This window comes from Grammomys surdaster, unplaced genomic scaffold (assembly GCF_004785775.1).
Source record: "Grammomys surdaster isolate TR1022 unplaced genomic scaffold, NIH_TR_1.0 128, whole genome shotgun sequence".
Classification (NCBI taxonomy): domain Eukaryota; kingdom Metazoa; phylum Chordata; class Mammalia; order Rodentia; family Muridae; genus Grammomys; species Grammomys surdaster.
This window is the reverse complement of record NW_021604586.1, coordinates 3,968,665-3,992,888: the sequence shown is the minus strand read 5'-3', so window position 1 is coordinate 3,992,888 and position 24,224 is coordinate 3,968,665. Positions and strand designations below refer to the sequence as shown.

The window sequence follows — 24,224 nt, the reverse complement described above, 5'->3', positions numbered from 1 at the left end:
CCTCTGACCTTTTCATGCTGCTATGGAACATGAGTAAACACACCCACACACCCACACACCCCACACACATACCACACACACACTCACACACGCACACACGCTCACACACACACCACACTACACACACATACTACACACACCACACACACCACACCACACACACACACACACACACTAAATGTAAAGATAAAAATAAAAAATATTTTAATTAGAAATAAAGTGCTATTTGGAAAAGAAAAGACTGGCCACAGAACATCCTATACCTTAATGACCACTGGGGCCATCTCTAACCCCTCCAGGGTCACAGCAGCTACTGGAAACAGACCCAACCTCTCACTCTGAAACCAGCTCCTGCAGGTCACTGGGACAGGCTACCAAGGCTTCCCAGTCACATCATTTCGAGCATCAAGAATGCCTGAGGAAGGCACAAACATGTCTGCTATGCCCCAAAACCTTTCTGCTGGAGCCTTGTGGCCAAGGAAGACCCAAGCTTCCTGTATTTTTGACAACAGTGACCTGCTCTTGCCTGGGTCTCACTTCTGTCTGACCCTACCAGGTGGCCAGACCCACACCACAGGAGAGAGGTCCAGCTTCACGCTCCTTGATAGATCCAGTGCCTGGGAAAATGAGGGCCTCGCATGTGGAGGAGGCCACAGGAATGAGAATGGACTTACTAGCTTGCTGTGCCAGGAGAAGGGAATGTGTATGAGGGCTTCAAGCCCCTCTGAAACTCAGTTCATATGGCTCTAGAAGTGAAGCCACCTAGTCCTGTAAAAAGGACCCATTTTTTTCAGGGTTTAGAATAGCTGCAGAAAGCAGCCAGGGTTGCTGGACCCCATCATCCACTTTGTAGAAGCCACTCTGCTGTAGCTTTTGATTCCCAATCACAACTTTGCCTCCTGGGGGGCAGGAATGAGCCTCACAAGGCTTAGGAAGCTCCTGAAACTTACAGGATTCACTAGACCCATCACACAGCCTAGGAGAGAGACAGACCTCGGATATCTGAGGACACAAGAAAGCAGTGCCCACAGTCTCACAAGCTCATACCTCTGTGGCCTCCAGAATCATGAGAAAGAAAGGCCATGGCAGCCAGAGTGTACCAGTGTGAGTTAGGCCCTCAACTCTATCTGCAGGATAGAGGTCTCCTGGCAATTTCTCACACCTTATAGGCCAAGGCTGGAGGGTAGAGGGAGCAGGGCCTTCTCTCAAGTGTGTGCCCTCAGGAGGAAACCACGAGGGAAATGGGTCTTTGCAATTCATTTCCACAGAATAGGGTCACATGAATCAAATAGCCTAGGGGCCCGGACCAGAAGCTGTCCTGAAGAACATTCTAGAAAGTCATACTAAGGCCTCAGAGGTCAGCTGGGGAATCTGAGAGTACACCTGTAGTATGTGCCAATGTCCCACAAGAAGGGTGCTCATCACTGTGGTTTAGGCCTCAAAGTATGAATGGCCCTAGATAGTGGTAAATGCCCAGAGCCATATGCACCCAACACCACCCCAAACTGCAGCCGACAGATACAGCAGGGGCAGGAAGTTAGCCCTGTGATTGCATAAGAAAAACCCCAGAGCTGTCAGCAAGGCCCTTACTTCCTGCCTGTCACCACCAGGCCCTGTCTCAATGACTTGACATCCATCCCATGAGGTCAGGGAAGCTGGCAGAAATACCAAACACAGCTTCAGCTGCAGAGAGGAGTGGGTGTCACCATCCCTTGGTCCTGCTGTGCTCACTTCATGGAGATAAAAACAACTTAGCAAGACTAGCCACTAGGCTGAGGTGACAGGCGTCCAAAGTATAGGCAGGTGGAGACGGAGAAAGTCCGCAGGGTTCTGCATTTCCATACAGCGTTTAAGACTATATTGTCAGAGGCCATTTCTAAGTGTGTGTGCAGCTTTCAGAGCTGTTAGAGCCTGGTTCGCTATCTCCTATGGAATAAATGCACACACACACACATATACACACACTAACACATACTTGGACACACATATGCATGTACATATGTGTGGATACACGCACATATGCATGTACATGTGTGCACACATACACACATGCATGTATGGATGTGTGTGCACATAGACACACATGTATGCATGCACATGTGTGCACATAGACACACATGTATGTATGCACAGGCATAGACATATACACACATGCACACACATGTGCACACCTGGGGAATAAGAGGTAGAAGCCTATATGCCAAAAAAAAAAAAAAAAAAAAAAGTGCACAGCAGTTTTCCTAGCAGATGCTAGGACCTGGAAATATCTACTATTTCTATATTTTCCACAAGGCAAGCATCAGAAATAGAAAAGGGAAACCTGAAAAACAAAAGGATGAACGGAAAGAGGATTGCAGGCTAGGCCAGCAAAAGGATGAACGAAGCAGGATAGACCAGAACACGGTGGTGACGCTGAACAAACCAGCTTTGAAAAGTAAGGAACTGCCAGGCCCGAGGGCCAGCCCTACCTCTCCGACTGCACCCCGTTCCTGAGGGAACCCACGTAGTTCTTCTTTTTGTCCACGGGCATCACATCCGCATAGCCACCAACCTCGTCGACGAGGACGCCTGCGTGCACAGCGGCCTTACAAATGCTGGAAGTCTGTGGGGATAGGAGGCTGTGTGTCAGAGCCAGGACCCAGGTCCTGGTGCTGCTGATCACGCCGAACCCAGGAAACAGCCCATGAAACCTCAGCTTCCAAACGCCCCTCAGAGAATGTAGTCTGTCACTCATCCAGATTTCACTCTCCTCCCACAAATACCTTTCAGAGCGGTCACACTGTGTGCCTGACCCTAGGGGACTTAGCAGGGACCAAATGAAGACCCTGCTTCCATGGAGTCGAGGAGGGAGCTGACAAATAAACACACAGACACACAGGCGAGATCTGTGAGGGGAATAAAACCGGGTCATGAGGTGGCGGCTCAGCTGGCTGTAAGGGGCTGCTCTAGAGCAGCTGAGGGCAGACTAGGGACGGAGACGTTCCAGTTGCACCCATGTGGACATCTGTGAGTGGAGCATTCTAGGCAGTGTGAGGAGACTGTGCAGAGGTCCCCAAGGTAGGAGTGAGCACAGCACGTCCCAGGAGGAGAAAGCGGGCTGGTATGCACAGACTCAGGGCACTGTGGACACAGGTGGATGCTCTCAGCTGTCTGGTGTATACCAGGGTGAGCCACTTCAGAGTCAAGTCCGAGGCTCACGAGACAGAAGATGGCAGGACACATCTGTTACTTTTCACCTAGAAGCAGGACCATCCAGAGTGGTCCCAGCCCAGGACCGGGATGTCTGATGTCCATCTAAGGCAGACAGCTTCGGAGCCACCCCTTGGCCATGTCCACGGGGCTTTCTTCTGGTGTTATCAGCCTTGTGGTTTAGACTGTGGATTCTGCCCTTTCTCCCTGTGCGCTGGACATGAAACCAGAAGCCTGTGCATGCTAGCCAAGTGCCCTGCCTCGGAACTGCACCCCCAGACCATGATCTCCATCTTCGCTGCACCATGAAACCAGAGGCAGTCTTTTCTCGAAGATGATGCACGCGTGTCTTCACCTCCTTTCTAAAGGTCTCAGACGCACACACTGAAGCTAAGTTGACCGGCGTAGGGAGGACCCATCTCCTACCCAGTATGAACACATCCTGGCCCTGACCGGATCTCAGTCCCCGCTGTGGCCTATTATCCCATTTGATCCAGCGAAGTGGGAAGCAGTCATTGTTACCATTTCTCAGGTCGGCAGGCTGGGCACACAGGGGTCAGTCACTTTGCCAAAGCCACTTGAGATTTGTGGACGCCAACTGAAGCCAGGGTGAGAGCGGGCGGGGTCATCATAACAATGGTCCCCAGAGATGACCACAGCCTAATCCCCAGACCTGTGAACGGCAGAAGGGCTTTTGCAGATGGGATTAAGTTAAGGATGTAGGGGCAGCAGATTACCGGGTTTATCCCAGTGGCCCACAGACATCACAGTGTCCTGTAAAAGAGAGGGGCTCAGAGCTGGAACACAAGACTCCCCTGGCCATTGCTAGCATTGAATAGGCCAAGAGCCAAAGCATGCAGGTGGCCTGGGGAGACTAGTAGCATCCAGGGCACTGGCTCTGTGGCTTGACCTCTTTCTGCACTGAAGAGCAGAGTGAGCTATGTACCCTACAGTCCCCAGAGGTTGGTGTCTGGATGGTCACACCCTAGAGTGCTGCCTCCCAGAACTGCGACCAAGGCACTCCTGGGAGAGCCTGCTTCCAGCTGGTTGACATCCGTCTTCCAAAACCATATTTGAGAACACGTGTGGCCATTTCCTCCAGATTTGACTGACCATAGCCATCTTCAGTTAGAGCCTCTTCGCTCCTACAATGAGACCCTAACGTAATTCGGCCTGTGGACATTCCAGCATCAGGAACGGGGAGCTCAGGATCCTTAGAGACCTCCTGCTTCTTGAGGTTATCCAGAGGATAAAGAGTTAATTGACCGGGTGGGGTCTCTTCCTGTATAGTCCTGAGCCACTCCAGGGGGCTCTTCACTGGTATAGCTGTCTAGACACCAACTGTGAGACTTCTTGGTGGCCTGAGTCACCCACAGTGCTATACATAACCCCAGTAAACTCACTGGTTCACCAGGATGAACCTGGAGGGCGTTCTTCCTTTGGTCTATGGGCACTCTCTCCATCCAGGGAGAAACCAGCACTGCATGGTCTTCTCAGGAAAATTTGCCCTGCTCCCTGGGCAGTTACAATAGCTGCCAAAGGCTGGAAGGCTCAAAAACCAAAGGCCTGGTCTTTAATGCCTTGGGGACACATCTTGTCTTCCTCAGTCGACAAATGATGCAAACAGGATACTTATCCCCAAATGGTCCCGGGCCGAGGCCTGTCAGGCTGGTGACTAGCAGGGTCTGGTTCCAATCCTGAGCATGGCAGCGTGGCCTAGTCACCCTGTCTTCATGGAGACACATTTTTATTTTCTTCCCTTGAAGAAGGATGTACAAATTCCAATTCCCAAAGAGGTCTGTGCTGTGAAAGGTTAAGAAGCAACGGACCTGCATTTGTCCCTAAGACCGGTGGGGATACTGGTGACACCAAACCTTCACTCGGTTTCAGAATCCCCAGAAAACACTTCTCGGAGGCTCGTTCTCTGAATGGACATAATTCTCTGAATGGACATAATTCTCTGAATTCTTGGCTGACTGGCAACTGACCAGTCACTGTGTCTGTCTCTCAGATATGTTCGTCCTGTCTAGGGATTGACATTTCCAGAAGCAAGGCATCAGTTTCCTGTGGGGCAAGTGCCAGGAAAGGCTTCCTAGTATTTGCCAAGCCTCCTGGGGTTGCACACTCACCCCATGAGAGGTGAGTCTTCTCCTGAAGCCAAGAGGCCATGGCTGGGCCCTTCATCCCCTCCCTGGAGGAATTCCAGATACCATGACGCCCACATTTCCTGGATACAGAGCAGGCCATTCTCACATCTCACGCCTGGTGATGCTCACATCTCTGACAACTGACAGACAAACACGCATCCTTCCCCTGACTCTCCTGCCACATGGAGAGGGTGTCCACTCTCTGCTCATGCTGGTTCAACATTAATTCAGGGCCATTTCGTAACAAACCCTATGATCCTAGAGTCTCGCCGGCCAGCCCTGGCATTTGGCAGCTCTGGGACCCAGGGCAGCCCGTATAAACTGCTTAATGTGCTGTGCCACCAGCAAAGGTGACACTGGAGGTGTGCCCAGTCTGTCACTCACTCTGACATCATGAGCCCACAAGGTCACTGGGGTCACTGGTCATTATCAATCCCTCTCAGCAGACAGGAGATTAAGGGTCACTCAAGGACAGCAGAGCCATGGTCCCACAGCCTGGGACATTCTGAAGAGCGATGGCAGCTGTGTTTCTCCTTGCAAGGTTCAGGGATGCCATAGACAAAGGCCACCGACTGCTGAACCCACTGTCACCATCTCCAGGACCCCAAACTCTCAAGGACTGTCCTTGAATTCCAAGCCCCTTCCTCAGCAGCCCATGCACCCTGGGGGCGTGTTCTAATATAGGTTCTACAGCGCTACTCGCTACTCGGGTGGCTGGGTCAGAACAGCTGTGGAGGGGCTGGGAGGCTCATCCAAACACTGTTCCTCTCTGTGATCCTGATGCCCACACAATGAGAGTTTGTTTGGGCAGGAGACCCCAGGATGAGCAAGGAAACTGAGGTTCAGTGGGGAAAGAAATCCACATGGGTAATTCCCCTGCCTGGGGCCAGCTCGGGCCTCTTGACCTCGGCTCTGGTGTCTGAGCCACACCCAGACAATCCTGCTTGCAGCTCACCACAAAGGGAGCTGCAGCCAGGACAGGCACTCTGCAAATGGCTGTATCCGTGGCACTCGGAGGCCCTTCAAAGGTCTGGAGACTACACTCCCAAAATAAATCTCTTAGCTAAACAGACATTTTCCAAGAGGCAGCCTCATTTCCCAGAATACAAGGTGACCTAGAAACACAGGCCAGCAGAACCTAGGGATAGAGACACACTCTTGCTCTGTCCTCCTGCCCGCCCGTGGCCTTTCTCTCTGTCTCTCTGTGTCTCTCTGTCTCTCTCTCCTTTTTTCCCTTCCTCCCTCCTCTTCTTTCTATTTTCTCCTCTCCTTCCTTCCTATCTTCCGAATAAAGGGTTTTTTTTTTTTTAGCATCAACAACTGCAGTATCTTTTTGTGCAATAAATACCGAGCCTTTACTGTATGCCAGGCCCAGACAGAAGCCCAGCCACTTCCAAGGCTCAAAGCTCAAGGAGATATATTCATTAAAGGCTTCATTCACCTGCATGCCTGCCCCTGTCCAGATAACCATAAAGGTACAGATAACCATGAAGAAGGGAGAGAGTATATCCATCTCACTCTGCCATGTATTCGCTGTGGTGTTTGGATCAGACTGTTCTGAGCGTTATTTTTCTCCCTTTGCCAAATGACAAGGATTCCTAAACAAGGTATTTTTCTAAAACTTGAGACACAGTAGATACTGAGAAAAAGCTTGGCAGCATGGCTGTCACACATGTACAGGAGAAATGAATAGAGCAGCCTTGTTTATGACTTCTAACTTTCTGCTTTATGTGTTCGGTTGCTATGTTATTTGTTTTTTTTTGTTTGTTTGTTTTGTTTTGTTTTTTGTTTTTTTGAGACAGTTTCTCTGTGTAGCCCTGGCTATCCTGGAACTCACTCTGTAGACCAGGCTGGCCTCAAACTCAGAAATCCGCCTGCCTCTGCCTCCCAAGTGCTGGGATTAAAGGCGTGCGCCACCACCGCCTGGCTCTATGTTATTTGTTGCATACAGATTTGGTCTTCATGTCTTATGAAAAAAAATCTGCATTTTTATGTGTACCTCTTGTGCTCTTGCATGAAGAATTGTTTTATTCCATTCAGTACATTTAAATTTGAGTTGTATTTTATCAGGTAACTGTCAAGTTTTTAAATGGTTTGTATCTGGTTGAAAGTTTTTGGTCCATTCTTTTATTCTGAAAACATTTTAAAAATCACAATTTGGGGCTTATCTTGTTTTGTTTTCTGTTTCTTTTCCTGAGGATGGAACTTGGGGCTTCCTATTAGGTGAGCTATAACAATGAATACATCGTATTTTCCTTCTTCATAAAAACTCTAACATTCAGAATTTAATTTCAACTAAGTAGCTTTCCAGACAGCTTTTTTTTTTTCCTCATAAAGAAAAAAAAAAAAAAAGACAAGGAAAAAGGCTTAGTCATGAAGGCCACTTTGGCCTTAAGGAAGTAAGTGACTTCACGCCTACAGGGATCTGGGACAATTGAAGGCAAATGGAAACAAAGATGGTGATGGCGAGGGAAGAGAGCCGTTTGCAGAGGACTGGGAAAATGTAAGGGACGAGTTAGCTGGAGACATGATACACCAGCTGGCAGGGTTTAGAACTAGAAGATACCGTGGGCTGGACAAATCTGGCTGGCTCTGGGATTTCCACTCACAGAGACAAAAAGAACTCAGAGGAATTGTGTGTGCTGGGAGGGTGGGGCAGGCCTCGATCAGATGAGGAAGTGGAGGCCAGGGGCTTGCCCCTTCTGGGTCACTGTGTCCCAAAGCCCTGGACATTGGAGGGAACAGGCTGAGCTCTGAAAAATCAACAAAGCAAAACTAGACCTTCTCGTCTGAGTTAGGAGAGACTACTAGACAGAGTTTTGTTTTCTATGTGCTTATAGCTGAGAGCATACGAGGCAAAAAGAAACAGTAGCAGACTGACCGACCTTGTGAAAAGTCTACAGAGGGATGCAAAGGTGACCAAGCTGTCCTTTTCTCCATCAACTTGACCCAAGCTAGAGTTATCCGGGAAGACAGACTCTCAAACGAGAGCTTGCCTCCATCGGATTGCCCTGTAAGACAAGTCTATAGGGCATTTTCTAGATTCAGTGACCAATGTGGGAGGACCTAGCTCACCCTAGGGGGGACCCAGCTCACCCCAGGCTCACTTAATACCGCTGCTGGTTCTGAGTTCTATAAGAGAACAAACAAAGGGAACAGCCAGCAAGCAGTGTGCAGTCGGTTCCTGCCTCCAGGTTCCTGCCTTGAGTCCCTGCCCTGGCTTCCCGCAGTGATGGTCTACGACCTGAGAGCTGTAAGCTGAAATAAAGCCTTTTCTCCACACTTGCTTTTGGCCACGGGGCTCATCACAGCAACAGAGACCCCAACTATGGCGGCGAGTAAATATCCGAGAAAATGAAACCTGTGAAACGCAAAGACCTTCAAACCAGGGAAGACCATCTAAGTAACAGGAGACATGCTAGAGCTTCCCATACACAAAGACAGACAGACAGACAGACAGACAGACAGACAGACAGACAGGAAGTGGGCCCATGTATGGATGGGATGCTGGGGCTATGGCTGCAGGAACTGATTGGCTGGGTATAGCCACAGGCTGTGGGATGAGATCTCAGGTCCTGGCTTCCACATCCTGGGACTGGGTTTCTGAGGTGGCAACTCAGGAATTTAGGCTACTCACGTCAGCATAGATGTTGGTTCCATACACAGGGGCCCAATAAGATGGCTCCTCTCCACAGCGTGCTGGACAGCGGACTCTGGAAATGAGACACAATCATAGTGCATGTGTGTGTATGTGTATGCATGAGTGCATGTGTATGTGAGAGAGAGAGAACTATATATGCCATAGTTTGTGTGTAGTGGTCAGAGGACAACCTGCAGGAGTCAGTTATCTCACCACATGGGTCCTGGGGATCGAACTCATGTTGTAAGACTTGGCAAGAAGTGCCTTCACCCACTGAGCCATCTTGCTAGTATGCAGATGAGACAGAGGTCTAGGAATCCTAGCTCAGGGCTGGATGTAATCCTATGTCCTCAAACACACAGGGGCCAGGATCAAGGCCAGCACAGAAGGAAAGGAGGCCATTGTCCCCCATGGTGGCTGTGGTAAACACATCCTTGTCTTTATTTAACCATGCATGTAGGCCTGGAGAGATGGCTCAGCGGTTAAGAACACTGACTGCTTTTCCAGAGGTCCTGAGTTCAATTCCCGGCAACCACATAGTGGCTCACAACCATCTGTAATGGGATCTGATGCCATCTTCCGGTGTGTCTGAAGAGAGTAACAGTGTACTCACGTAAAATAAATAAATCTTAAAAAAAAACAAACAAACATGCATGTAGAACTCAAAAATGCCATAGTGAAGGTCACAGAGAAATAAAGTTACAGGGCCCCAGGATAGGCGTGTTGGACTGTGGGGTTGCACCTTCCTTACCTGAGTGTTGACAGGGTGTGCTCTGGGAGCAGAATATAGATCATTATCAATAGAGTTTTTAAGGCTATTTCCTTATGTAGAGAGAAAGGGTGGGGAGCCCTCACCTCAGTGACTCAGAATGTTCCAAGAAGGGCACCGATAACTTGAGGCAGAAAGGGTTGGATTACCATAGAACCCATGGCCTCAACCCAACTGATGGCCCAGGGTTGAAGAGGGCTCCTCAGACTGAAAAATAGGAGGGCCCCAGGTGTCTGGCAAGCCCCATGCCAGGAGAAAAGCATGAGCTTTGACTAAGAAAAGGCCCTTTGTGTCTGTCTGGAACAGTTTACCACAGGCTGAGCCCAGGGACCACAAAGCCAAGATGGCGGCTGAAAGCCACCTGGCCCAGATACAGGCAGGATGCTTGGCAGGAAGGAAGCCAATCAGCCGGGCTGAGGCAGCTCTTGAAAAGGAACAGAAGGAGAAGGCAGGGAAAGAATTGTGTGTGTGTGTGTTATGTATGTGTATGTGTGTGGTGTGTGTGGTGTTGGGTGTATGTGTGTATAGGTATGTGTATGTGTGTGGTGTGTGTGGTGTTGGGTGTGTGTGTATGTGTGTATAGGTATGTGTATGTGTGTGGTGTTGGGTGTATGTGTATGTATATGTGGTGTGTATTGTGTGTGTGTGGTGTGTGTGTATGTGTGTTTCTGTGTATGTGTGGTATATGTATGTCTGTGTATGTGTGTGTGGTATGTGTGTGTATGTGTGCATGTGTATGTGTGTGGTGTGTGTGTACGTGGGTTTAAAAAAACAATTCTCAAGTCTGAGAACTCTCAAGCCTGCTCCCGGAGGGTGTCAGGTCGGAAGGCCGCATGAACACATGGACCCTGATGAGCTTTTCCTCATTTCTGTTTCCTGCCACTTTCCTTCTCTTTCTCTGTCACACTCAAGAAATCCCCTTGACTGCTCCAGCCACTCGTATGTCCCTAACAGCGTCTTTAAAGGCTCCCCTCTGTGCCGACAGGGGTGTGGGGAGGGGTGGCAGTAACTTTTGGGTACAGCTCAGCACAGACCCTTCTGCTCATGCCTGCCATAGACAGAGCCAGACCCCAGGCAGGTCCACAAGAAGACAAACACCACAGGAGAAAAGTCTCAGTCCCTCTTACCTCGGGCAGTGGGTGGCCGGCTTCTCGAAGGGGCACAGCTGAGCGACTGTGGTGTGGCAGTCCACGGCTGTCTCTGAGGACAGGAGACAGAAAGTGTGAGGCCATAGTTCATGGGGCTGTGGATAGATTGTTCAGGTTGTGTGCCCACACTCACAGGCCAGCAGAGTGCACACACCCCAGTGTGTCTGCAGGCACAGACATCTCCCTTGGTCTCTCCAACACTCTTGAACACTTTTGAAACCTGCCCCTTGCTGTGCCATCTTTGACTGCCCCGGGTGCAATTTTGTGTCTACACATGGAGAAGCCAAGGGACCCTAGTGGTTCCTGCTTCCGTCTCAGATCTCCCTGGCATCTATCCCTGCCAGGGCAGTGACTCTGCCCATCAAGGCTGCCTTCTATTTAGAAGACCCGACACTGAGCATGTCTGTGGTATTCAGATGGCAGCCATGCTCCTGTGTCTCTGACTCAGTCATTTATAGCCGAGTTCAAATCCAGATGTGCTTAGAAGCAGCCTTTAGGACTCCCCCTCACAGAGTCTTTCTGGGAACAGTGCCTCGGGCTGAAATGGTAACTATAAAGCAGGGACCAGGGAAGGGGAGTTTCCTGGGCAATCCCAGGCCCACGCATCTGTCTTTCTGCACCCTCGGGGTCTGGTCCTCTTACCTTTCACTTTCGACACAGTGAAGGAGCTAGATGGTTTATATTTGCTGAAGAAGAAAACATGAATCAGTCAGTACACACTATGCTTTTCACAGCACCCACGCCTCACACTGCCCTGCTTGAAACACGGGAACCCAAGAAGCTTAGAATATTCTAGAGTGGGGTTGTATAACCTTTTATCGCCAGCAGTCTAGAGAAGCCTTCAGACCCCTTCTTAGAATAATACTTTTTTTTTTTTTTTGGTTTCTTGATATATATACCAGTAGGCCTAGAACTCACTGCAGCACAGGCTCGCCTCGAACTCATGGTGATCCTGCATCAGCCAGAATAAAGGATCATAAATGCCTAAGATGAAGTAGGGCCAGTGGCTGGCCCAACCCTACGCACCCCTGGACTGGATCAGCTGTGGCTCACGGGAGAGAGACAATTGTGGGACACCAGCTGTCTTTTGTTTTCCTGTTTTCTTAGATGTTTCCCAAAGTCTCAATAATCCGCGGGGGTGGGGGAGGGTATGCTTGTGGAGGGGAGAGGGGTACGTGTGCAAGCATGTGTGTATATGTGTGAAAACCAGAAATTGGCCTCAGGGACCATCCACATTTTTGTGGGAAGGACGTTGGGAACAGGGTCTCTTATTTACCTGGCACTCAGCAAGTAGGCTAGGTTGCCACTGAGTTCTGGGCATCTTCCTGTCTCTGCCTCCCCAGTGCCAGGATTACAAATACACCACACACACCACACACAGACCACACAGACCACACAGACCACACAGACCACACAGACCACACACACACACACACACACACACACACACACACATATGCACACTTGCACGCACGTGCGCGCGCGTGACAGGTACCTCAGGGACTCCATGCCATTTTTCTGAGATTTGACAAAGAAGGGTACCATCCCATTCCTGGTGACATCCACCAGGCCACCTCGATCATCGATGACACCATAGTGGATAGCGGCTCGGCATATGCTGGAAGACTACGGAGCGACAAAGAGACCACAAATGTAGAGTTCCTCTTCCAGAGCCACCTGAGGCCCTTGTCCCCAGGCAACCAAAACTCAAAAACTTGGACTGAAACACACCCCACTGACCATTCCCCGCCGTCCTTAGCTACATCCTTTCCCTGGATGGCTTCAGAACTTATCCTGGCTGCTTAAGTCCTTCCAGCTGAGCCTGCTGACCCCAGAACTGCAGAGACTTTCAGTCCCAGTGCCCAGAAGTGGTTTCAGTGACTTTGAACCCATGAGTCCATTCAGATTGGTCCATTCGGGCGTTCCAGGTTGAGCCAGGAGAGAAGACCTGTCTCTGTGAGTCCCACCGGCTTTAGGCTACCTGGTGCGGTTTCCTGTTTGCGATGTAAAGAAACACTGGCCACACTTACGCTTTCATAAAACAGAGAGCCAAAGACCTTCGCCTTGTTGTTCAGACAGCCTGCTGGGCACTGGTACCTGGGTGGCAAATACAGAAAAGCTTGCTGGTGAGGTTGCCCAGTGACGTCACCACTCTTCCTCACTAGTGATGAGAAGAGTGTCACTGATGGACCTCACTGCTGTGAACCACGATGTGTGTTTCTGTGTGCACACAGAGGTATAGATGCCTGCAGACACCAGAAGAGCTAGTTAGATCCCTCGGAGAGACAGAGACAGGAATTTGTGAACCATCTGTGTGAGTGCCGGGATTCAAACCCTGGTCTTCGCACGCAGCAGAGTGCTGGGATTCAAACCCTGGTCTTCACAGAGAGCAGCAACCGTTCTTACCTGCTGAGCCATCTCTCTAGCCCATTTGTTTGTTTAGAGACTAAATCTTACTTTGTGACCCGTTACGACCTGGAGCTAATTATGTAGTTAAGACTATTCTCAAATTTGTGACAATCCTCCTGCTTCTGTCTCCTTGGTGTTAGGATGGCAGGCATACACTACTCGTGTGTGTGTGTGTGTGTGTGTGTGTGTGTGTGTAGTGTAGTGTTAGATCTTTCATGATCACTCTACACCCTATTTTTTTTTCCAGACAAGTCTTTCTTTGAACCTGGGGCTCACTGGTTAGGTAGGCAGACTGGCCAATAAATCCTTGGGACCCACCTGTTTCTGCTTCCTCCCCCCCAGCACTGGGGTACAGACCCTCATTCAGCTTTTACAAGGATGCTGGGGAAAATCTCTGGTTCTCATACTTGCACAGCAAGCCTTCACCTACACTGAGCCGTCTCCGCAGGCCAGGGTTTGCTGCTGTTGTCGTTTAATGAGGATGACATAGAATGTTGATCCCCCTGTTCACCACAGACCAAAAACTAACCAATAGGAAAGCCTTCAAGTCCACATCCACAGACAACCCCCCCCCCAATTTCCCTTCTAAATATGTACATGTCCAGGAAAAAGTCAGCAAGCTACCTCAACTGCACATCAAGTGCACTGGGACTTGTAAGGACTAGGCAGATGGCAGCAGGTGACAGAGGTGCAGCCAAATGTAGCTTTGTGTCACCATTCGTCAGCTTGCTATGTGGCTGCTATACACAGAAAGGCCTGAGGAGAACTGATGGAGTTTGGAGAATGATCAGTGAACCCATGAGCGGGGCTAGCCTCAGTCACACGGATAAAGAAGCGGGGGACACATGCCAAGCGGATGAGGCACTGGTATGCTTGGTGGGTTTTGGTTTTCCTCTATGCATTGTTTTCTGGATTAAATAATGAATAAAAATAGCTTCCAGTGTGGAGGGAAGCCTAGCGGCTGTGACTTCTGTAGTAAAGCTGGGCTTCCATAGGTTGTGGTTTGGGTTGAGTCGCCCTGGCTGACGTGAGGACTCTGAAGCCTCTGTAAACAGACCCTCGGCCTCTGGCTGCCCAGGAAGAGCCATCTTCTGAGAGCCTAGACTGCCCCAGAGCTCTCCAAAGATGTGATCCAGGGTACCTGCTCGATACCCAGTTCACCCAGTGCAGACAGTGACTGTCGTCCTGGGTTTAGGGGTGGTCATGCCAGCACATCTGGCTTGTCACATCTGGGTTGTGTCACCATCGCTCAGTGGTTTCCTCTCACGGGACAGTTGTGCAAAAGGTTCCCATAGCTATGCAGGGCACCCGGTGGGTGTCACCGGGTGCTCTCCTGCGATAGCCACATGCTGGCTACTCTGTTTCCTGTCACTCCTGTGTGAGTGAAGGGCTCTCCCACACACTGGGATTCAAGTCCATTGGGTGAGAAGGAGAGCCACCTTCTCCTTCCAATCAATGCTCCAAATAACTCACTCAGTTCTTGACAGGCTCAGATGGTGCCAGTGTCCCTGGGCAGAGGCCTTGAGTGGCACCCCCCCCCCACCCAGATGAGGGTATCTCCCCTCAGGGAGCAGGGCTCATGTTCTGCTTAGAGAGGGAATCCTGTTAAATCCTAAGAGACCTCAGGCTGTGGGCTAAACCTCAGGTAGCTTGAAGCCAGGCCCAAGAGCAGAACTCACACCAACAGGTCAGCCACAGACTGGAGTGAGAACTGGTTCATCAGCACCCATTAGGGTTGAGACACACTGGTTACAAGAAGAGCTTTCAGGGGTGTCACTCCCATGATGTAATCCAAGGGAGCCTTGCAGGCTGTAGCCCTCTCTGGACCAGAGACAAAGCACTTGGTGAAACATGTGCCGGGTAGAGTTATTTTAGGATACTCTGACCAGTGCCTGGGGACAGTCTTGGTTGTCCCCACTGGCATGTGGTAGAGATCAAGATCTGGGAGGTTGCTCAACATCCCATAATATATGGGGTGTCCCACCTCAATGTTTCATGGACTCCAGGAGGGAGAGGTGAGAAACTCGAGTGACATGTGACAGAGGTGGATCATTCGTCAGTCAAGTGCTCAGTGGGAGGCAGTGGTCAGGGGTGACAATGGGTGTCACGGTCAGGGGACAGCAGGATGCAGCAGTCAGGGGGATGGAAGAGCGTCATGGGCAATCTAATCAGCACATGGCACACATGGAAGCTTCCAGCTCGATCTGGTGTACACTGTGCTAACTGTATGAGTGCCATTGTCTCCCGTGTTTCCAGGAGGCTCAGAGTAGGAAGCAAGGCTTTAGCAGATCACGTGACTGGCATGTACCTCAGGAGGGTCCCAAGGGCAGCTAGCCCAGCCCAGCCCTCACCTGTTACACGTGGTTCCCTTGCAGGAGTCCTTCATCTTGGTGTCGCAGTGGACCACTTGGGCTAGGAAAGACAGGGGAATGGGACTATGAGACCAGGAGGGTTAGAAGACCCCTCCTCCATTCCCAGGGACATTCTGGAACCTTCTGGAATCCATGCCATAAGAGCAAATGTAACAGCTCCTGGCTATGGCTTGAACATTTTCTTTCTTTCTTTCGTTTTGTCTGTTTGTTAGATACAAAGTTTCTCTGTGTAGCCCTGGCTGTCCTGGAACTTACTCTGTAGACCCGGATGTCCTGGAAATCAGAGATCCGAGTGCCTCTGCCTCCCAAACACTGGGATTAAAGTCATGAGTCACCACCACCCAGCTTCTAGTAATTTTTCACTATTAGCCCAGACTGGACTCACTTGAGATCCTCCTGCCTCAGCCTCCAGAACACTGGGATGACAGACCTCCATCACTATGCCCAGCTCCACACTTAGTACCACTTTAGACAGAGGTGGTTGTGGCGTTGCAGAAGTTATTTTCTGCTGGTATCCAACTACCACCCTCAAGCAAGGCAGACAGGGGCCAGTGCCCACCTCAAAAGGTTCTGTGAGCATTAAATTAAAAAGCCATATGACCATGAGTGACACATATTCACTCCCCACAGCCCCACTTGGGTCTGGGAAGGTAAAGCTTACAAAGGGGTGGGTTGTACAGGGGACACAGCTTGTGATAGGCTAACTCTACACAGGGTTGGGATGTATACAAGAGGTAGACATGAGAAGGTAAATGTATAGGCAGTGGTGTTTGCAAGAGTCCTCATTCCAGCCTAGACACAGGGAGCCTGGCTATTCTGACCCACGCTGTGTCTCTCCCGACCAACATGAATTTTGCCAACCATTTCCGCAGCCTTCTGCTCTATAAGGACTCCTCAGGGGCTTCTCAGGACTTCTCGGGGACTCGGGAGCAGTGTTGCTTAAGACAAAAACAACCAAGGGGCCGCCATACAGATGACCCAGTGGTTACAAGCACACACTGCTCTTGCAGAGGACCGGAGCTCAGGTCCTAGGACCCATGGTCAGACAGTCTGTAATTCCAGCTCCACGGGCTCTGACTTCCTCAGCAGAGCGCTGCTCTAATGTACCCTATCCACAGGCGGGCATACACATAATTGAAAATAATCAAAATTAATCTAAAATAAGAGATGGACAAGATTGTAATTTTACAGTATATTAAAACTGGCCCTGTCGGGACAATCAGGGCACCAGCGTTCTTCCTGGTTAAGCCAGCTCTTCAGTCGCTGTAGGTTGGGCGACATGTTTGAAGACCAAAAGAGCCTCATGCGGGGAAAGAACCATGGGATGTCTTAGAAGAGTGGACACACCTCTCTCTGGCGGGACCACTATTTTACCCTCTAATGTTGAGAGATAGGGAACCATCTACTGACTCTGGGTGGTTCACTCACACTGCTATGAGCCATCTTTGCAGTCAGCCTATCACGGCTATGGCTACCCTTCTTGTACAGATGAACAAATGGAAGCCTTACAGAGTGGAGGAAGGGGCCAATCTGAGAGAGACAGAACCTGGGGAAGGATGTGTGGACCATCCCAGAACCAGCCTAGATGTGATGTGCTCTGCTTTCTGAGTGGGTAGTATATCCCAGAGAAATTCAGCTTCCTCCCAGAGTCCTTTTGAAAGTCTCAGGGAAATCTAACATTAAAATATCTGCCTTGGGCTGGACAGATGGCTCAGTGGTTAAGAGAACTAACTACTCTTCCAGAGGTCCTGAGTTCAATTCTCAGCAACCACATGGTGGCTCACAACCATCTGTAATGGGATCCGATGCCCTCTTCTGGTGTGTCTGAAGAGAGCAATAGTGTACTCATATACATAAAATTAATTAATTAATTAATTAATTAAAAAATATATCTGCCTTGAGAGCGGGGGAGTGTAGCTCAGTGGGCACAGTACCTAGCTAACATGCAGGAAGCCCTGGGTTCTGTCATAAGTGCCACATTAAACCAGGTTCACTGGATGTGGGAGAACAAGGATCAGGAGTTCAAGGTCACCCTTGGCTACATACCAAGTTCGAGAGCAGTCTGGGTACCCTGAGACTCTACAGTTAAACAAACAAACAAACAAACAAACAGCAAACAAACTTGGAGAAAAGAGCCAGCCCAGCACCCTCCCGTAAGACTTATTTCTGTAACTTTTTAAAGTTACATCATTTTCAAATAAGACTTGGGTTTGCACTGGGCAGTGGTAGCGCACGTCTTCGATCCAAACACGAGGCAGAGGCAGGAGGATCTCTGAGTTCGAGGCCAGCCTGGTCTACAGAGTGAGTTCCAGGACAGTCAGGGCTGCACAGAGAAACCCTGTCTCGAAAAACCAAAAAAAAAAAAAAAAAAAAAAAAGACTTGGGGTTGCGCCCAGCCAGCTCCACCCACCCTCTCCCTATTGCAGGATTGCAGGGTACCCAGCTTCCCTCCTCCACCAGCCCCTATCAAAGATGGCTTGGAGGCAAGCACCCCAGAGACTAGAGACACCGACTCACTCATGAAGTTGATGACTGGGGTCTTCTTGGTCTTTGAGGGTCTGACCACCCTGGGCTGAACCCAGACGTGAGTTTCCTCGAGAGCAGGGGGCGATTCCACCTCGTTTATCTCATCCACCTCTGGTTTCTGATTGTAAGGCTCTTCTGAGGGTGATAAGGGAGAAAGAGAACACGCTGGGTTCAACCAAAATGCCCTTCGGTTTTGTTTTGTTTTTAAGACGGGATCTTACTGTATAGACCAGGCTAGCCTCAAACTCAGAGATCCACTTGCCTCTGCCTCTCACATTCTAGAGAGATCCTTAGCCACCAGATCCATCCCTAAAATCCTCTTTGGGGAAAAAAAGCACCTTAGAGGCTCAACTTTGCGATTTGGCTTCACAAAGAGTCGTTTCATCTGTAGAGAGGAGGTTATGCTGGGGACAGGCCTGCCCAGGTGGAATTCTACCAGCCCCGAGGATGGTCACCTCACGTCCATGTTTACTCTGGACCTCAGAAAAGCAGCCCTGTGTGGGGGTGGGGTGCAGCAGCCACACCTGGATGTCAAAGTGTTCAATTGTCCCACCTCCTCTTCAGCACAACCCTCTGACCCCGTCCCTACCGACAGCCCCAGAATTGGAGCTCTCTCAGAGGTCCCTCTCCTTCCTAGATTTGTTGGGGGCAAAGTCACAGAGACTCATGTCTTATTTTTACCCCTAGTGACAGGGACCCCCTCGCCTGGCTCAAGCCATGGCTTAGCCATGGCAATTGGCTATCTTAACCCTGGACCAGGCTGGGCACAGTAGCTAGTGCCTATAATCTCAGTGTGCAGGAGGCTGAAGCAGGAGGATTGCTTCAAGTTCAAGGCCAGCCTGGCTATGTCGTAAGTAACATGACTCTCTAGGCTACATAAGGAGACCCTATGCCCTGGTTGGCTTTCTATTGAAGTGATAACCTCCAGGACCAAGCGTGGAAGGGAAGGGCTTATTTGGCTTACAGAGTACAGTTCAGTGAAGAAGCCGAAGCAGGAACCTAGGGCAGGAACTGAAGCAGAGGCCATGGAGGGGCATCGCTTACTGCCTTGCTCTCTATGCTTGCTCAGCCTCCAACCCAAGACCATCTGGCCAGGGGTGGTACCACCCACAGTAGGCTGGGCCCTCCCATATCCATCATTAGTCAAAAAAAAAAATGCTCCCACAGACGTGCCTCCTGGCTAGGCTGATAGCGGCCGTGATACGAGATTGTGTCAAGATGACAGGACAAAAGACCCTAACCACTACACACTCTCCCTCAACTTAAAAAGCAGGACATATCACGCAGACCTGTAATGTTCACACTCCTGAGGCTGAGGCAGGAGAATTGTCAGCTCAAGGACAGCCAGGATGACATAGTGAGATTCGGTTTCAAAACGTGTTAGACCTGGTACATTGAACTATCCAAAACTCCAGCTCTGTGGTTTCAAAGACTGCAGCTTAGTTGGCTGAAATCCCTCAGTCGTTTCCCACCCAAGGGCATCCTGTACTGTCTCTTCTCCGTTACCACGACCCACCCCCCAACCCCTGTTTGAAAGCACTTCAGTCCGTGGGCTGAACTGTTCACGGGGTTCGTAGCCTCAGCTCAATAACCTCCACTCCCGTTCAGGACAACACGGGAGTGGCTCCATCCACAAATGGACTGCCGGGACACCCAGCAAAGCAAAGTCTGAGAATCGGCTGGCCTCCCCAAGCTGCCTTTACCCATGGTGAGCCCCCAGGCAGCCCCACTGAGGACCACAGCTCTCCATAAGTCTGTATGGCAGAGCCAGGAAGTGCCCTTCCACGTACCTCAGAGGAGAAAGCCCAGAGCCTCCCTGATGTCCAGTAAACCTGGACATGCTTCCCTCGCTGACCCTTTGAAGCTCAGCCCACCCACCTTGGCCTGCTTATTAACATTCCCACAAGCCAGTGAAGGGGGTGAGTGCCCCCCAGGCTGGCAGTCTGCTTCTTAGGAAAATGCCATCTCCGATGCCAGAGTCAGACGGTCGTCAGTTTGGGCCAAGGCTATTTCAAGAAGGAAAAATGAAGCACCCCCAGGCCTGTCTGATTCTACAGAGGCCCATCATCCCCAAGGGCTGTCTTCATTGAGCAGAAGCCTGGGTTTTGATGTCCCCTGCCAGCAGGACAGGTATCCAAATGAAAGGCCAAAAAGAGAGGTGAGGTGCCCCTGTCTGTCTAGGTGAGCACTGGGAAGTAAGTGGGGACTGACTTATCCCAGGCTAGCCCTGACCTGAGAGGAGAAGGGACAGGGAAGGCAGAGATGAAAGAACATACATATGGCTGGCTGTAATTTCATCTTGGCTTCCAGGAGCCCCAGCTTCCTGGCCCACCAGACCCCCATTATCCCATACATGGAAGAAGCTCACCAAAATCCAAAGTGAACTTAGCGATTCAAACCTCACCGCTTGAGAGCCAAGGAAAAAGAATGCCCAGCATCAAGCTCTAAGGTTCCCAAGGCTAGAATTCCCAAAGTAAAGTAGCACCAGCTCTGGGCTGAACCTCCACAGAGCCCCTGGGCTACACAGGCAGCCACAAGGCCCGTCTGATCAATGCAGGCATTCACAGTCCCCTCACTGACGGACGGACGGACGGCGGGGCTGTCTGGGCATGGACTGGGTTTCTTCCACTAGCTTTAAGACCTGATGACTTAAAAGCTCAGCTTTCCCTGAGCCAAATCTGGTTTGGAAGGGTCCCCTAGATCCACACATAAAAGTGGAAAGCTGAAAATCATGTACTCCAATTCCTTCCGTGGGATGCCATAGGGATATGTGACCCAAAGGAACTAGGGCAGTCCCTGGTGACCATTGCTGCATCTAAGCTCACAGAACTGGGACGTAGCTGGACATGGAACTGGGTTCCTCCCCAGCCTGTTATTCTCCCCACAGAGAGGTGCCGGATAGAAGGAAATGTCTATCTTTATCCTTAAATCCCGTGTCCCCATTATAGGTCACGGCCTTAAGGGTGCCATGGCACATCCTTATTTAGTGGCTTATGTAGATAAGCCAAGTTAGGGGAGGTTTTCTGCATGGCTAGCTGAGGAAACCACAATGACTGCCAAACAGAGTTGGGTGTTTTCCACCACAAATAAAGGAATAAGCCCACGGGCACCATGGGACGGGTAAAGCCAGTGTCTGGGGCCTCTCTGTGCTCTGGCTGCTTGAAAGAGCCCTCTGTGGTGGTGAGGGTCTCTATTCACTGGCATGTAGAATGCACCTGCATGCGCGCGCACACACACACACACACCACCCCTCGTGCCCTGGGGTGCACCAGCAGCTGTAATAACAGGACAACCAGGTACTTGAACAAGATGGCAGGTGCATGTCTGTCTGACATTCAGAGACTTCCTAAAGGTGGAGATAAAACTTGTCTCCAAGGAAGAGCTGTCGCAGGGACTTGGCACAAGGCAGTTCATGGGATAGACTGTGAACAGGGTCTAGATTGTTCCTTCATCCATCCCGGACCTCTGGTGACACCCTTCACCACAGCTAAGTGGAGTAGCAGAGGGCCTATTGTGAACTATGTACTCTGCTGTTTCCCATCCCAGGGTCCAACACACTGACCCCATGCCGATCTCAGGGACCATACAGGTAAGAAGGTCACTACTGCATGAGTACCCTCCGCTGAAGCGGAGCCTGCTCCCTACGCTGTCAGCCCAGGCTAGCTACTAGAACGACACAGAATAGAAATCTCAACCACAGACATCTGCCCTGCTGGTGATCTCAACCCCTCTTCTGAGACCAAACGTCTGAGAGCCAGAACTAACTATCCCGGAATGTAAAGAGCGTGTTAGGCTTGAGAACGTGTGGTGTTTACGGTGGGAAGAGAAACGGATGCTTCCTATGCAGCCCAGTGTGAGCCAACCGAGCCATGCCTGTAGGCTCCCCTGGAGATAGAAAGCAGCCTGCCCCCCAGCTGCCCCAGCCCCCAGGCAGCCTTGAGAGTCATCACTCTCAAGAGGAAAACAGAGACATGTTCAGGACAAGGTACCAGTGCCTGTGGCTGATGGGGACCATTTGCTTTGAGTTTCACATTTAATCATCTTGATTCTTCCTGCAGGTTTTGTTTGGGGAGTGAAACAGAGTCTTACTAAGTACCTACACTGATCTCAGATTCATGGCAATCCTCCTGCCTCAACCACCCGGGTGCTGGGATGACAGGTGTGAGCTACCACTTCTGACTTAACAACCATCTGTTTTTTAGCAGACTGCACATGCTAAGGAAGGTGTAGGAGAGGGGTCCAGGTCAAGGCCATGTCCACTGTCCACTGGGACTGGGCCAAGGAGCTGCCTGTGAGGAGCATCTCAGGACAGTGCTATCTTCAGGTGGCAGGCACTGAGTGCAGAGGGTAGAGGGGGGGCAGGAGGGGCTGCAGGGGTGAGTCTGCATCTGACCTCACTTCCACCTCAGCCGTCACCAGCTGTGGCTCAGAGGCCAGAAGCCACACCAGAGATGTGACCCTCAAACCACCTACCTCGGTAGCACAGGTTGTTCCGGCATCTACCTCCATAGCTGGACGGACACTCGGAGCAGGGACGGCCATGCTTGTAGGGGGCCTCGCCGATCCAGTTTCCCCTGAAGATAGAACAGAAACACCATGATCAGGTCATCCTTTAGGCCCAGGAGTCCACCAGGGGACCCCAAACAGAGTCCCTGACAGGTCTGGGTAAAGAAAAGGCAGTTGCTTGGCCTCCCGCTCAGTCAGCCAGGGGGCTCTGGGCACTGTGATGACAGCCTGTCACTGAGCGCTGTGTAAGGAATGGCTCCCTGGGTAACATCTGTGGCCCCAGACCCATCTAAGTGACCTCAGCCAGTGTCCCCAAACCAGAGGTTTGGCTCATTATTCATTTAGTGGGTAGTCACTAGGACAACCCTCTGTCAACGGTCTTGATAGTATAAATAAAGCAAAGAGGCCCTCTAGGGTGGCCTGTGGTGGCTTTCTAGAGAGGCAGGAGCTCCTTGTTAGAGCCAACAAGATGCTGCATAGACACCTCTGTGTACCCCGTGGCTTACTCCAATGACCAGAGAGTGCTGATAACCCCGAGCCAGGGAGGGAGGTGGCCCATGTTGAGGGAGGGGTCTTGCTTCCTCCTCTGCCCTGTCACAGAACACTCTCCTCTCTATAGGCCCACCTGGACAGTTGGGACAATCTCTGGACACGGCTGTGGACCCTACAATTCTAAGCCCTCACGTATTTGGGCTGGGGACACACAGTGGTGGGCACTGAGGTGAACTTCAGTGGGACACCAAGAAAAGACTGAAATGCCCCCCAGCTGTTCATGGGAGAGCGTGGTGGTCTCCTTGCCCACAGGGGCTTTCTCCTGCTCCCCAAGCCCAGTTCTCTTCAGAACACTGGACTCTTTTTCTTTAAAGATAGGCCACACCTCCAGGTTTCCAGGACTGTAAGGGTAGAGACCGGTGTTCACTGAGCTGGCTGGCCTTTCTAGCCAGACAGCAGATGTCTAGGCTCCCAAACCGTGGACTAGTCCACGGATGGCACTGTCTGCACACGTGAGGCCATAGGGACAAGAGCCAGGCACATCTTGCTCCAGTCCCAGCCTCTTGTGTGTCATCCCCTCCCTGGTTCCATGATGGTGTCCTGAGGGGCTAAGAGCCCGGGAAAGCCTCTTGAAGGGAAAGGCCATGGGAAGTGTGGAATATTATACAGCAGTCAAAAGTAACTAGCAAACAAACTGACCATGGATGGGTCTTGCAGGCAGTGCCCCGCCCCCATTCGCAATGAAGGCAGCCTCACCTGTGGCCACCTATGGGCCTTTAGGAGTGTAATTAAGGTTAATACGTGGGGCCCTGCTCAGTAGGACCAGAACCCACACGAGAGGAGTCCTACACGCATGCTCACTGTCTCATATCTTCCATAGCTGTGTGGGCACACAGCAGGAAGATGGGTGACTGCAAGCCAGGGGACATTTCCCTCGAATCAATGCCTCTGGGCCTTCATTCTTGATGTCTTCCCTCCCATACAGGATGTGAACAAGTGTCTGCCATCAGGCCCTAGCCTGAAGTG

General features: G+C 50.8%; 1 protein-coding gene across 1 annotated transcript in view; it reads right to left on the bottom strand.

The window, feature by feature from the left end:
- Crispld2 (cysteine rich secretory protein LCCL domain containing 2) overlaps positions 1–24,224 on the bottom strand; it is a 58,578-nt gene that overhangs the window by 9,528 nt on the left and 24,826 nt on the right. The window contains exons 6-14 of the mRNA XM_028752755.1: positions 22,674–22,774; positions 18,192–18,335; positions 15,654–15,714; positions 12,924–12,990; positions 12,389–12,519; positions 11,536–11,579; positions 10,873–10,945; positions 8,974–9,049; positions 2,469–2,602 (exon numbers count right to left, since the gene is read on the bottom strand). Coding sequence (XP_028608588.1) covers positions 2,469–2,602; positions 8,974–9,049; positions 10,873–10,945; positions 11,536–11,579; positions 12,389–12,519; positions 12,924–12,990; positions 15,654–15,714; positions 18,192–18,335; positions 22,674–22,774 — 831 coding nt within the window. The remainder of the gene's footprint in view (positions 1–2,468; positions 2,603–8,973; positions 9,050–10,872; positions 10,946–11,535; positions 11,580–12,388; positions 12,520–12,923; positions 12,991–15,653; positions 15,715–18,191; positions 18,336–22,673; positions 22,775–24,224) is intronic.